Raw genomic sequence first — 15,993 nt, forward strand, 5'->3', positions numbered from 1 at the left:
CAGGCAGACAGACATATGTGTCCCTTCTCCTCCAGACAGGAAGACATATGTCGCTCATCCCTAGACAGGCAGACATGAGTGTTCCTCACCCTCAGACAGGCAGACGTGTGTGGCTTCACACTCAGACAGGCAGACATGTTGTCCAATCACACTTCGACATACAGACATGTGTCACCCACCTCACCCCCAGACAGGCACCATGTGTGTCCCCTTATCTCCAGACATGTTGTACCCCATGCTCAGAGAGACATGTGTGTCCCTCACCCCTAGACAGGCAGACATGTATCTATCATCCACAGACAAGGAGACATTTGTGTTCTTCACCTCAAGAAAGGCAGACATGTGTCTGTCACACCCAGACCTGGAGACATGTATGTCCCCTCACCCACAGAGAGGTCGACATGTGTGTTTCCCAACTAACCCCAAGACTGGCAAACATGTCGTCTCCTCACCCACAGACAGACAGACATGTGTGTGTCCCTTCCCACCTCCAGACAGGTAGACATGTTGTCCCCCAACCCCAGACAGGCAGACATATTTGTCCCATTACTCCCAGACAGGTAGACATGGTGTCCCCAACACAGAGACAGGAAGACGTGTGTCTCTCAACCCAGACAGGCAGTCATGTTGTCCCCCCAAGCAAAGACAGACAAACTGACATATAGACATCTGTGTCCCTTCATCCCCAGACAGGCAGATACCGTGTTTTCTAAAACTTCCAACACTATAACATGCAGACACATGTATCCTATCTATATCCATAAAAGTGTGCCCATCTCAAACAATTGAGACTGCCCATTATCAGAATTGCTATCTAGAACTATATCTATATCATTATGATAGCTGTAGGTATTCTTGCTATGTAAAGAAAGACAGTACTCCCTGACTCAGTTCATCACACACATACATATCCTTTAAAGAAGGCACCGAAATGCACAAAAGATAATTTAAGCTCCAAACAAATGATGATATCACAAAAAAGATGAAAGCTTTTTTCCCAATTCCATGCAAATGAATCATAGCTTGGAATCAAATCCTCAACAATGGTGTATTCTTTGAATCACTCTCATGACTCATAGTCAAGACACAAGAAAGCAAATTTGATTAAAATAAAGAAATTAAATACAGCATATAATCGTAATGGCAAAATTAATTGTTGGACATGTAGCAGGCCCAAAATGGTAAACATTCAGTCTTCCTTGTATCAAGCTGTTCAAGCCTCCAATTAAAGGAAGCAAAATTTGATTAATTGTTCGTTTAACTACCAGCCTGGTCCTGGTGCCTCTGATTCACAGTCATTCACAGACAAGCTTACATACTGCAAGGAACCAGGCTGGATTGGCAGTTTTTACCTCTGAGGGAAACTGTTTGTTTATTCTCTCCATGAACATTTTCCAGAGCAAGCCTGCAGCTAACTCTAACCCACCTTGGTTCTCTCTCAGTGCCAACCCTTCCCTGGAGCAGGGACGAGAAACAGAGATCTGCCATAGTGTGTACAGCAAATACTCAAATACATACACTGAAAATCAGTTGCCAGTCAAGGCATATATTACAGAAAAGCTTGGGTATAGTATTGGTGGGAAGGATGTGATCATGTGTATGCATATTTTTTTTTCGTTTTTTTATATTTTTTTATTGCAGTTGAGTTTCACTCAATCTCCCTCTGAAAAACAGTTGAGAAAGTGGACAAAATTGTTTGATATCATGAGGAATTGCTGAAATTGGTGAATATTTGTACATGTGGACCACTTACTAAGTATCAACAAGCACATAAAAGGCAGCGAGAGACAATCACCAGGTAATGACAGGCAAAACAATCACCAGGTAGTAGAAGACAAAACAATCCCTGCGTAGTAGGTGACAAAAGAATCACCAGGTAATGACGGACAAAACAATCACCAGGTAATGACAGACGAAACAATTACCGGGGAGTAGATGACAAAACATTCACTAGGTAGTTGAAGGCAATACAATTACCAGGTAACGTCCTACAAATCAATCACAGGGTAGTGGGAAACCAAATTATAACCAGGTAATGACAGACAAAACAATCAACAGGTTGTAGAAGACCAAACGATCACCAGGTAATGACAGACCAAACAATCACCAGTTAATGACAGACCAAACAATCACAAGGGAATAACATACAAATCAATCCATGGAAGTGAAAGACAAAACATTCACCAGATAATGACATACAAATTAATCACCAGGTAATGACAGAAAACGAATCAGAAGGCAGTAACAGAAAAACAACAACATCAGTCAAAGACAAAGCAATCACAAGGTTGTGACACACAACACAATTACTGAGCAATGCCAGACACAGCAATCATCAGGTTATAAAAGACAAAACAATCACCAGGTAATAGAAGAAAGAACAATCACCAGGTAATGACAAAAAAAAAATCAGCAGGTAATATAAGACACAACAATCACCAGGTATTGATAGAAAAAACAATCACCTGGTAATAAAACATAAAACACTCATCCAATAATGACAGTGAAAACAATCACCTGGTAATAAAAGACAAAACAATCACCAGGAAATGACAGGCAAAACAATCACCACTTAGTGCTAGAAAAAACAGTCACCATTTAGTGCCAGACAAACATGGTAACAATTGTAACACAGAAGCTGCTATTTTTGCTATCTTGTCAGTATTAATCAATCAAAACTGACACATATAGATCTATCTCAACATATTCCATTACTTACTAACACCCCCCAAAAAAAACATTCCTATTTACCAACAACAGCAAAGTGTTTGTCTGTGGGTTTGCAAATATCTACTATATTTTCATAATGGCAAAAAGAATATAACAATTCTCTCTGACACTGAAGCTAAAAAAAAAAATAATAATAGAGAATAATGAAACAAAAAAATAATCACATTTACCAACAACAGCATGCCAATATTAATTATATTCCCATCACAGCAAAAATATAACAATTCTTTCTGCCACAGCTGTGTTCAACGCCACAGCTGAGCAGCTCTCAAGGAGTAAGGAAACGTTTATGAGGAGCTAACTACAGGAGTGTTCATGTTCAAGACCGTGTGCAAGACAGTAGCGGTGCCAGGAGAGTGTAAGCTCCACCAGCCTGTCGGTAAAAGGACCCCACATCTCACTTCTCCTTCAGTTCTGTGAGGCTTGGCGACCAGTCTACACCAGGGCTGTGGAGTACGATAAGTGCCTGTCACATGATGGATTTATTCCTATGGAGTGTTCACTGATTTGCTCTGTGTTTTTCTCACTTTACAAAAGGGATTGTTTCAAAATGCTTCTGTAGAACATTTGTGTAATCTGAATTGATATCTATCAGTCCCTCAATCTCGACAGTGACTGTCATGTGACTGTTCATCAGGATACCGAGTACACCTGTGTTTGAATTTGACGAGTACACCTGAGTTTGAATTCAAATTCAAACTTAAAGATTCTGCTTTAGATCATAAATCATTGTTAATTGGTGTTTATGGACTTGACAATGCAGGCAAACAGAGCCTGAAAAACCTATCCCAAAGTGTTTATCATTTGAACCCTGTTTTTCCAATCAAGGAGATATCTGTACCAAGCAATCTGGTTTTATCCTTTGCACTTCCTTGCATTGTATTGAAATAACATCCGTCAACAACATGGCTCAGCTACTGAGTTTCATTCAGGTTGTGACTCTATCAATGAACATTGGTGTTTTTGCAACATTTCTATCGCAAAAAGATGTGCATGTCGCTGAGGAAACTTGTGTCATGAGCTTTGTAATTCCAAGAGAAAAGGTGAAAAATTCGTGTCAGATAGAAGAAAGGGTGAAGCAACGAATGAATCGTATGGAAACAAAGTTAAACATGTACAGACGAGAGGTCAGCCAACTTCAAGGTCATCTTCAGAAGGAAAGACAACTCTTCCATGACCGTCTTCAAGCACTTGAAGCGAAAATGACCACTTTCAATCCAACAAACTATCAAGCGTTGGAAAAGAAGTTAGAAAATATGGAAATAGTTCTGAAGAAAGGGAGTGAAACTTTAGAGCCAGTTGATAGGAGATATTCCGACGTTGCCATTAACAAAGGTGGGACCTTTAAGACAAATCTATTACATGACAATGAAAATCTGGAGAATCTCGTCAAACCAATTGTCATATCTGAAATTGAAAACTACTTGGAGAACTTCACGAGAAAGTCTGAGGGTAGTGTAAAAAATCGAAATATCGAGAACAACGAAATTATGGACATGTGGCCCCGAAATGACCAGTCATATGCTGTGGATGAAGACAAGAACAGAAACATAAGCAAAACTAATGTCATGATCCAAGAAATTGAAAACCTCCAAAACAAACTGAACCAGACAGGTGATGCTTTGGCTTCAGCTCTTGGGAAAATACTCAAAAACATAACAATAAAAGGCAACAGTGTTCTTTATCGAGACAATGTGACACAATCATTAAACAGTTCCCAGAACTCAGACCAACCAAAACAATCATGGGAGGTAACTCACCAGATGGAAAAAGCTTCATCGAGGATTTCAGGAACTGAAGGTGGGTCTGACAGTCAGAACGACCAGCAACATGTACATGATAATTTGTATGTTGCTAACGTGTACTCGGACGAACTGGAAGAGCTGCTCCGATTGGAAATCAACAACCTGCTGCAATCTCATATGGAGGAAGTCATCAACCTCATGAGGAAGCAGTCGGTGAAACTTGTGACAGCCGTTGACGAGCAAGGCAAAGACATAGATAAAATTGAGGAAGGACATGAAGAAATGATGAAACGGTTGCAGGACAGAGTTGATGGAATCAAACTTGAACTGTCCTCCATTTCACAGGCAGTTCAAGAATTTTATGCCAAAATGGAAAAGATGCAGAGTTTGCAAGTAATTGTGGAAGAAATTAAGAAAAATATGAGTTCTATGTCTGCTTCACGCAATCAAGAAATGGTGAGCAAAGTGGACGAGCATGGAAAGAAGCTGCGGACACTCGATCGGTTGCGTGGAATCTTCCAACAATCCCTTCAGCATTACCGAAATGAAAGCAAGATGGCTTATACGGACATGCAACATAAACTGGCAAGCCTTGAGGTCAACCTGGCTCAGGAACTGTCCTCAGAGCTTTATTCAAATATCACCTCTCAGTTCAATCGACAGTTCGATCGTTTTGACAACACTCTGAAAAGCAGGTCAAATTCCATGGAGACTGCTGTTCGTAATCTGGAAGACAATTCGGTTCTTCTTCAGATGGACATCAAGAATTTAGAAAGGCGACATAAGTCGAAAACAGGAAAGCTGGAAGAAGACTACAGGAATTTGAAAAATCGTGTTGACAGAGTTCTTAACCAGAACCGGAAATTGGTAGAAAATGTCAACAGCATCAAAGGAGAGCAAGCTTCACTCCAAACCTGGGTGAACACAACATCCATAACACTGGATAGTTTAGGAATTGAATTCCGGCTAAGCGTGACTGACACATGGGTGGAGTATGACTTTGATTATGACACATCTCGTACAGCGTGTTTCGGGAAGCAATATGTTAGGAAGACAAAGTACAAGAATGCACGTCTGGCAGGTGTTGTGTTGTGTAACAATAATCGTTATAAAATCATGCTAGCAAACTGTGTGAGGGAAAAGTTTTTGAATGTTGGTGACATCAACGGTTTCGGAGAGGACCACTGTGAATTCGTTGGAACCACCAAATCCTCTGAAATCCTCCTTAGTCCTCCCGCCATATCAGCAAAAACAGAAGAAGGTAAAGTACAATTTATATTTTCTCTAAGGACAGATGAATTTTATTTATTGTTTAATAGATTTTTGCACTAAAAAAAATAATGGCTGGCAAGAAATAAGAATAAAGTAATATTACATTTAAATACAAAAAGCATTTTACTTTTGGTAAATAATGAAGTGTAAATGGGTCAAAAAACAATCCAAAACATTTTTTTAGTTTTTTTAAGTATACATTTTTGACCAAAAAAGACATTAGGACTGTATTTTTTAAATTGTGATTCTTCAAAGGCATTTAGAAGTTGGTGTAGTAATACTGGACAAATGATATCGCTTACTCCTTATTGTTCAGTTCAACCTCATGATGGGGCTCGAATAACCCCGAAACATTGTGAGAAATAAATTCAAAAAGTTGTTATCCATAAGATTTGTCCTGTATGGTATTTTCGGAGTTGAGAAAATTCAGTTTATTTACTCTTCTTCATAAAATATGATTGGCACATCAGTAAAACATGAAATAAAATTGGTCAGGCCTAAACTTGTATTCTTTCTTTTTGCATGTCCATTGTGGTTTGTTTTTAACAGTGACATAATTGTGCAAGTGTTAAGTTAGTGCTAGTGATGCAGGATGAAGGAGTATGTGAGTTTAGTTCTTACACTGCTTTTAGCAATATTCCAGCAATGTTACGGCAGGGAACACTAGGCTTCACACACTGTACTCATGTGAGGAATCAAGCTCATGTCTTGACTAGCCATGCTTCAACAACTTAGCTACCTTACCGCCCCTGATGTAGGGCGAAGCATTGTTTGACTAATAGTTCACATACAAAACAAAAATCATAATTGTTATATTTCTGACATCCTGAGAGAAAATCTTCAATAGGGTAGCATAATGGTTAAAGCTTTGCTTGTTGCTCTGAAGACCTGGGTTCTATTCCCCACATGGGTACAATGTGTGAAGCCCATTTCTGGTGTCCCCTGCTGTGATATTTTTGGGACATTGCTCCAAGTGCCCTAAAAACATACCCACTATGTCAGTCACTTCTCAGAAAATGCTTAGAAAGAAGAACAATGATGCCTGTGTGCTACTGAATATAATTCATCAAACAACAACAAATCATTGAATATTCAAAGCAAATATATGACTGACTGCCGTAGCTCACCATGTCCCAACAAAACATGTGACTGACCCTGATATCACACTGTCCCAACACAATATGTGACCAAGTCTGATATATCAACCTATCTCAAAAATATATGACAGCCTGATATCGCCCTGTCCAAACACAATATGTGACTGAGCTTGATATCACACTGTTCCCACAAAATATGTGACTCAGAGCCTAACCTATCAACCAATCTCAACAAAATATATATGTGACTTAGTCTGATATCACCCTGTCCTAACACAATGTGACTTAGCCTGATATCACCCTGTCCAAACACAATGAGACTTAGCATGACCTATAAACCTGTCCCAACACAATACCTGACTGAGCCTGGAATCTGAGACTGGTATCTGCTCACTCTGTCCCTCGATCAAACTTTGTGACAGACGGCCCTGTAAATTGCTCAACAAATCACTTGCATCAACCTAACTGAGTTAGTGGCTGATGTTTCCCACAGACAACAAAACCCCAAGGGAGTGAGTAGGTTTATTGACACTTTATACAATACAACAGATAACAAGGGGAACGTCAGAATTAATATAAGCCATATAGAACATAAAGATGGGTAGATTCTGGGTTCATTACTGAGCATGCTACTAGTCTGTGTCACAGTCCCTGAATCACATTATTTTCCTTACTGCCTAGTCCTCCCTGAAATGCTAAAGCCCTAAATAAAGCAAGTTAAAGTTTTCTCAGGTTCTGAATTTCCCATCTTTCCAATTTCCAAATATTACTAACAAAAGTTTATAGTTTGTTCAGAGACTAAGCATTAGTCTACTGGGCACAGGGACACAACACTGCATAGTATAATTGCTCTGCTTTGAAACCATGGTTGATAGTCACATTATGCACATACATGCATTCTGATGGGATATTTTAAGTTTTTATGCAGGTCATCCATGACTTATTGAACCTTATCTTTCATTCCAGGTTTTGCACGAGACAGTTGGGGTCAAGAGCCACGCAGGATGCATCTTAACTTCCTACGCCCCTCACCGGCATGGTATGAATGTGGAGTGCAAATTCCCTAGCAACCACTACCCAACACAATCTTCCAGCTTCCCCAAGCAACCACTTCACAACATCATCTTCCAACATCTCCTAGCAACCACTACACCACATAATCTTGCAGCATCTCCTAGCAACCAATACACAACATCATCTTCCAGCATCTCCTAGCAACCACTACACATCATCATCTTTCATTATCCCTTAGCAACCAATACACAACATCATCTTCCAGCATCCCTTAGCAACCACTACACAACATCACCTTCCACCATCCCTTAGCAATCACTACACAACATCATCTTCCAGCATCCCTTAGCAACCACTACACATCATCTTCCAGCATCCCTTAGCAACCACTACACTTTACCTTCATCCAGCATCGCATGGCAACATATTCCTGCACTGACCACATGATACACTAATACCCCTAAATCCAAGAAACCACACCAAGACATATCACCATCTACAATTAAATTTGTCTAAGTCTTCTTCTAGTGATGGGCCATGTTTCCTGGATGACCCACACATTGGTCACTTGCAAGTTTGCTGAGTGACCTAACTAGGAGTAACAAGGAGAAAACTGGGATTTGTAAATACTTCAACAGGATTTTCTCACTGCATATGTCAATACTGTGTTGTGCAATGTGCAGAGGGCGTTAAAGGGTTAAGTTTTAACCCAAGGTTCCTTAGCAAAGACAGTGGTTTACAGTTGAGCAAGTGTTAAAGGGTTAATATGTAACTCAGATTGTGGCTGATACAGTGCAACAAATGTTAACAGTTTAACATTTATTCCCAACATGACCTTACAGTGCAGCAACAACTAAAGGGTTAAACCATAACCCTGACAGTGCCTTACAGTGCAGCAACAGTTAAAGGGTTAAACCAAACCCAGATGGTGCTTACAGTGCAGGAACAGCTAAAAGGTTCAACCATAACCCAGGTGGTCCCTTATAGTGCAGCAACAACAGGGTTAAACAATAACCCTGACAATGCCTTACAGTGCAACAACAGTTAAAGGGCTAAACCAAACCCAGACAGTGCCTTACAGAGCATCAAGAGTTGGAGGGTTAAACCATAATCCAGATGGTGCCTTACAGTGTAGTAGGAGTTAAAGGGTTAACTTATAACCAAGTGTGACTTACTCTGTGCAACAAATGTTGAAGGGTTAACATATAACCCAGACTGAGCCTTGAAGTGCAAAAGATAGTTAAAGGGTTAATAAATAACCCAGGCTGTCCTTACAGTATGTATTGCGTGAAAGGTATAATGATTCACTCAAACTGTGCCTTATACAATAACAACCTAGGGTTATCTTATTTCCCAGGTTGTGTCTTACAGTGCAAAAGACTGTAAAAGGGTTAACTCATAACCTAGACAGTGCCTTAAACTACTGCAATAAACAAGAATTACCTTAAAACCATCTGAACCATGATCTGTGCCTTACAGTGCCTTCACCCATCAAGGGTTAATTGTGACCTAATATTACTGTACCTAACTGTGCCAATATACTATAAGCCTATCATCAATTATGATATTTGCTAATGAGCTGTGTAAAAGACTTTGAGTGTATATCTCTTCATTATCAGCCTCTAATGATAGCATGGCACTTGGGGCTTACTCTATAAACTTGCTCTACACAATTTATACACCTAGGAATAAGTTCAGCAATTCCATTTCGGCTTTTTCATGTATCCTGAATTATCTGTCTGAATTATCTCCCTTGATGACCTTGATCTAATTCAGATAAATGCCCCATACATTAAGGATACTTCTTTGGCTGTTAGTATCAGAAAACTCAAATTTTCCTCAAATTGGTCACAAATATCAGGTCTTGGTAACCCCCCTCCCTCTCCCCACCAACATGGGTTCAATGTATGAAGCCAATTTCTGGTGTCACCTGCAATGATATTGATGGAATACTGCTAAATGCGGAATAAAACTAAACTCATTCACTCACTTTGTGAAATGAGGGAGTAATTAAAAAGAGCCATGGAGCTATTAGAGAGCATGATATTAAGCAATCAATTCCAGTTTCTGTGTTTTTATTTGTGTCTAGTGCATGATAAACAAAACCAAACGTGTTCTGTCTTATAAAAGGAGTAAATACTATAATCTATGTGTTTAAGTGTCGTCTAGGTTTGGGTAGAGATGTTTCAATTATCAATGTACAGTATACTTTAAAACATCAATTACTTTGAACTTCAGTTAAACAGCACCAAGGACCAACGGCTTGACAGGTGTGAACATAAAACTTAGGAGGTAAAGAGAACATAAAGCTTATATATCTCATTAAAAGAAAGTTTATAAACATACATAGCCAACAAAACTGCATCGCCCTGACGTTTGAGAACAGATTGAATTAGCACTTCACATCAAAATATAAATGAAAAAGTGGGGTACTCCGGTGGTTAAAGCATTCACTTGTTACACTGATGACCTAGGTTTGATTATCCAAATGGGCACAACATGTGAAGACAATTTCTGGTGTTCCCTGTCTTGATACTGCTGGAATATTGCTAAAAAACTAAACTCACTCACTCACTCAAGTTATAAATGATTTGGCAGGTCTAGATTTCATCACCCTGAAATTAGCCATTGTTTGGTGTTCCATTTTGATTTCAAAATATATATGAGTGCATATTTTTTAAAAAAAGATAACTTGTCATATTTCATGTACTACAACAGACATACATCAAGTGGACACTGACACTGAAAATGTAAGGAATAAAACTCATTTCCATTAAAAGCATTGTTACAGTTTCAAACAAAGTTTCAGGCAAAGTTTAAAGGAGTATCATTAAGATCTAATCAACTAACACTAGCAATAATATGAACATTCGAAGTCAGTTCAGAAAATTGGGAATCATAGCACATAACTTCAGCTTATATACTCAGGCACAAGTTCATGGCATTTTTATCCTAGTAAATCCCAAGTTCTACCAAACACGTGTTTTACTTCAACAGGTTCACCATAAACTAGGAACAGGGTTGCAGATGACTTCTTTTTGCCAAAGCCACTGACAAATTGGCACATAGACATGTGTTAATGATGAAAATTACGAGAAGGAAAATACATAAAGAAGCTCACTAACTTCAACTTCAACGACTATTCTGGTCTTGTTTACATGTTATTAATGTTGGGTGGTTAAAACATAATTTCAGTTCAAGAGAAAGCATTATGTCCTTGACAACAAATTAGATTTCCAAATCTCTCTGCTCAAATTTACAGACATAAAAAACACAAACCAGCTTAAAATGTCATTACAGAAAATGTAAAGTACACGATTCCATCTGGAGAGATGGTTATACCCCGTCATCAGAGACATCATTGCTTCTGTAAGTTCTCATTGGCTGTGTCAAATTGGCATTGGAAGTGAAATCCCCTAAATTCTGTGATGGGCAATGTACATGCTCATTGTGAAAACCTAGTTATGTTTTAATTGAAAGACAATGCTATTATTTAAACATACATAATTTCTATGTACAAAATAATAATTGCATAATCATATTTTTTGCAAATATACTCAACTCACAAAGATAGGGAACATGAATATTTTAATAAGTCCATGATCCCATTATTTCAGTATACATGCAAGAGTTTCTGGTTTCTAATTTTCTTCTTAAAGAATATGGGGCTATAGGGTAGCATAGTGGTTAAAGCGTTCACTGGTAGCACTGAAGACCTTGTTTGATTCCCCACATGAATACAATATGTGAAGCCCATTTCTGGTGTCTCCCATCATGAAAATATTGCTAAAAGTGGCATAAAACTAAACTCTTCAAGAATATCCAGGCAGACAAAACAATAACATCAATGCTGATAGAATAATCCGTATCAATGGCATTCAAAGGTTTGTGTTTGAGCTCATAACCTTTAGCTGCTCTGCATAAGATCTGCAATCATCATTGAATAGAAAAGGTTAAAACTGGCCTCAAGACAGAAAATGGATTTATGGTTCGGTCTGTCTTTTTAATGACACTAACTGTATTTTTACCATCCTCTGTTATCAAGTGTAATATATCTCTATTCTTAACTAAACATATGTAGAACACGCCTGATGAATGAAGATGGAGCTAAACTTCAGGTCAGTAATAAATTGTCTGTGGTATTAACTCTATTGTTGGTGCATGTATTGATGTTAAAATTTAATGAAACAGACTTTTAACTGTGCCTTCATGTGTCCATATTTATGTAAATATATTTTACAGAATATTCATAATTAAATACTGTTGTATATGTTATATGTATGAAGTGGTATCAGTATATGTTTTTGTATGAAGTGGTATCAGTATATGTTATATGTATGAAGTGGTATCAGTATATGTTTTTGTATTGATTTTTTGATACGAAAACACTGTTTGATGGGTCCTGACGTTTCAATGAAACTCACAGTGTCTTTACTTTGCAGCGGAGTATTTATTTCATGTTGCTATATCTGTAGTCAGTGGCAGTGTTGTTCAACACGCCGTACCATGTGTCGTTCCACACGTGAATCAAATACTGCAAAGTCTGTAAATAGATTGTGATGAACTGTTTACTTCAATAAATGGCTTTACATGAAAGCTGTATTTTATTCATAATTCATACATCAACAAAAATGCTGAATTCTACATTTTGCAGTTAGATTGGTTAGTTGATTGGTTAGTTGGTTGGTTGGTTGGTTGGTTGGTTGGTTGGTTGGTTGAATCATCACTTTCAACAATATTCCAGCTACAGGGTGGTAGTAAATAACCAAGCTTTGACCTGCCAATCCAGTGATCAATAGCATGAGCATCAATCTAAGCAACTGAAAACAGATGACATGTGTCAACCAAGCCAGGGAACCTGACCATCCAGCACTGTTGGTTGCCTTTTCCAACAAACATGGGTAACAGAATACCAAATCTTTACAGGTCTTTGGATTAAAGGGCAAGGAATACCTGATTTGTTCATATTACCATTGTTATGGCTGTCTCTATAGTTTAGCATCGATCATGACAAATTAACTGAAGTAATATCAGAGAATCAGCTTGTCCTCAACATCTTTTGACTGTTATAAGATAATGACCATTTTGGCTCACTTAGAATGTCAAATTATGTAGGTTTGAAACACTGGTACATAAATTACTACATGTTCCAGTGCGTGCCTATTTGCCTGGTTATGTTGTTACACCAGCAGTTTTATTGCTTGAGATATGATCAAGTATTTAAGCATGGCTAGAATGAGACAAATGTTCTTACATTTTGAAAAAGTGTCGTGTAAGCTAGTCCGCAAACCAACTTGAATCTCTTGCCAAATGTTCCTGTCTACATCTCAGTGAATCAGGTTGTGTTGTGTTGTATTGTGATTGTTTGTTTGCTTAACGCTGCTCTCAGCAATAATACTGCTCTATGATGATAGTTCAGATCTGGACCAGACAATCCAGTGATTAAGACCCTGATCATTGACATACTTAACTTGATACACTGACATGCTTCAACCATGAGTGAGAGTGAGTCAGTTTTGTTTTACACTGCACTCAGCAATATTCCAGCTATATGACGGTGGTCTGTAAATAATTGAGTCTGGACCAGACAATCCAGTGATTGACAGCATGTGCATCGATCTGCACAATTGGAAACCAATGATGTGTCAGTCGAGTCTGACCATCCAATCCCAATAGTCACCTCTTACCACCTTTTGTGGCAAGCATGGGTTGGTGAAGACCTTTTCTTTTATAGGTCATGTCTACAAATTTAATTTCTGTGATTCAAAGTCATGGAAGTGATTATTTACTCTTTCAAACTAAATTGTTTCCATAATTTTGTATGACATTGCATATCTTCTCATTTTTCTATCCATCAAAGTCAGACAAATGAAAATAATGAATTTTGTGAATTAAATTATAACACAATGCCATATAGAAAGTAATCAGATTTAACATATACTATAAAGTGTAATCCCAAGCAAAACATATGCCATGTTTTATGAAATATAACGATAGATAAGAAAATATCCAAGTTTATCTGCCCCCAAAATGGAGCCAGCTTGTGTATGTACTGATTACCCCATGTGTAAGTAGTCTAACATTGAGTGAGGAATGTGTGGGTTGTGGGTCACCGGTAACCGGTAACCGGTAACTGGTAATGATACGCTTTATAGCAGCAGATGAAGCGGAGAAGGTCTGGACAGAGATGCTGTTCAAAGGGAGTGGGATGATGTTGCTAAAGGAGCCAGGGGTCCACTGGATGGAGGCGTGATTGAGATAACTGATTGATATTGAAGATGGTGTTTACATCAGGGATGTTGTTGTGGGATTGCTAAGAGTTACTATCATTCATACTATCTTCAGTGTCTCAAGGGAGGTGGGGTAGCCTTGTGGTTAAAGCTTTCACTCTTTATGCTGAAGACTCGAATTTAAATCTTACATGGGAACAATGTGTGAAGCCCATTTCAGGTGTCTTCTGTTGTGATAGTGGTGAAATATTGCTAAAAGCAGCATAAAACCTCACTCACTCATTCAGAGTGTCTCAGTTGACTCTCATTTCAAAACATATCTTTTCGTTGGTCATTACAGCTTCATTTAGTCTCAGTGTCTCATTTTCTTTGCCCATTTAAACGCTAGGAATGTGTATCTCATTTGTGTCGCATTTTGTCTCATGTGTCTCAATGCTTATTATATGTGTTGGGTTAATGAGAGCACATCCTATCAAATGTGAAGGGGATGGGGTAGCCCAGTGGTTAAAGAATTCGCTCTTCACAAAGAATATCCGGGTTCGATGCCCCACATGAGTACAATGTGTGAAGCCCATTTTTCGTGTCCCGAACAATTATATTGCTGTAATATCTTTAAAGGCAGGGTAAAACTCAACCACCTGTCACCATGAAAGTCTTCACAAGACTCAAACCTAAACCTTCTGAACATTAAACAATTACAAAAACAAATTTAGCACTGACAATTGGACAGCATGAGTCAGTGATATACAGGGTATGCTACTTAAACTATTTCTTTTCCATTAGGGTTGGCAGATTAAGGTGGAAGGAAAAAGTCTGACACACAGTAAGTACATGTGTGAAACCATATCCTGATACTACCTAGGGAGATAACTCTGCAGAAACTATATCGGATATTCAATAACAGGGCTATAATTCCCCAACCGCAAACTATGTTCCACTATAATGTATAATAACATCCATGTCCACATGAAGTGCTGAGAGTCTCAAAGAAATGTCCTAATATGGAATACATTCAACTCTAAACAGCAAACACCAGTTTGGGAACAGCCCTGAATGAAATGACACATCATTAATTTAATTCCAGCTGCTGTCAACCTGGAGTCCCCACCTATCCCTGCCAAACAGTGTTGGCGATGAACTAACAGAGCTAATGAGGGTGTGCTTCTGAAATGTTAAACCTGATTAGATTGAAATGAAATCAGAATCTGCCTGCTTTCTGTTGTGTCATTATGATCCATTATGATTCAAACAAATACAAGCGTCTTTCTGGCGTGATAGTGCAAGTTTTGTTCAACAAATCTGAAATGAACAAAGACTGTTGATGAGTCGCCTTCACTAACGAGCACATGAGTTGAGAAGTATTTCAAAATATATAATGGTTTGACTGTTTTGTGTGGAAGAATAGACAGACATAATGGAGGTCTCAGACATTCAAGAGATATGGACAATGAAATATGAAAGTACATCCATAACCAGCAGATCCTTCAGTGATTAAGGGACAAAACTCTATGTCACAGTATTCATATCCTATATTAGAAACATTCCACTGGTTTTATTTGATAATCCTACATAACATGTATTACATTAGATCGTTTCTCCAATAAAATGAGTAACAGATGTGTTATCCTACATGATATATATTACACAGACTGTATCTCATATGACATGGATAACAGTGATGTTATCCTACATAATATGCATTACACTGATTGTTTACCATTTAGCATGGATAACAGAGATGTTATCTTACACAACATGCGTTTCACTGATTGTTTCTCATTTTCATGGATAACAGAGATGTTATCCTATATAACAAGCACTACACTGGTTATTTATCATTTAGCATGGGTAACAGAAGTTATCTTTCATAACATGCATTACACAGACTGTATCTCATACCACAAG

The 15,993-nt window shown here is 38.3% G+C and overlaps 2 protein-coding genes across 2 annotated transcripts in view; one reads left to right on the forward strand and one right to left on the reverse strand.

Moving 5' to 3' along the window:
• Positions 1 to 15,993, reverse strand: part of LOC137261899 (lipoxygenase homology domain-containing protein 1-like) — a 101,940-nt gene that overhangs the window by 57,248 nt on the left and 28,699 nt on the right. The gene's annotated exons all lie outside the window — the stretch shown is intronic.
• On the forward strand, positions 1,570 to 12,454 carry LOC137261902 (putative leucine-rich repeat-containing protein DDB_G0290503). The gene is made up of 2 exons (XM_067799709.1): positions 1,570 to 5,736; positions 7,811 to 12,454. Exons 1-2 carry the CDS (start codon positions 3,636 to 3,638, stop codon positions 7,909 to 7,911), a joined length of 2,202 nt encoding a protein of 733 aa, XP_067655810.1. The 5' UTR covers positions 1,570 to 3,635; the 3' UTR covers positions 7,912 to 12,454.

The sequence above is a fragment of the Haliotis asinina genome, chromosome 14 (genome assembly GCF_037392515.1).
Source record: "Haliotis asinina isolate JCU_RB_2024 chromosome 14, JCU_Hal_asi_v2, whole genome shotgun sequence".
Classification (NCBI taxonomy): domain Eukaryota; kingdom Metazoa; phylum Mollusca; class Gastropoda; order Lepetellida; family Haliotidae; genus Haliotis; species Haliotis asinina.

Bases quoted from the DNA above. Each gene is read 5' to 3' on its own strand.
- LOC137261902 (XM_067799709.1), top strand. From the start codon at position 3,636: ATGGCTCAGCTACTGAGTTTCATTCAGGTTGTGACTCTATCAATGAAC. The intron at 5,737-7,810 runs GTAAAGTACAAT...CTTTCATTCCAG, and splicing joins ATCAGCAAAAACAGAAGAAG to GTTTTGCACGAGACAGTTGG.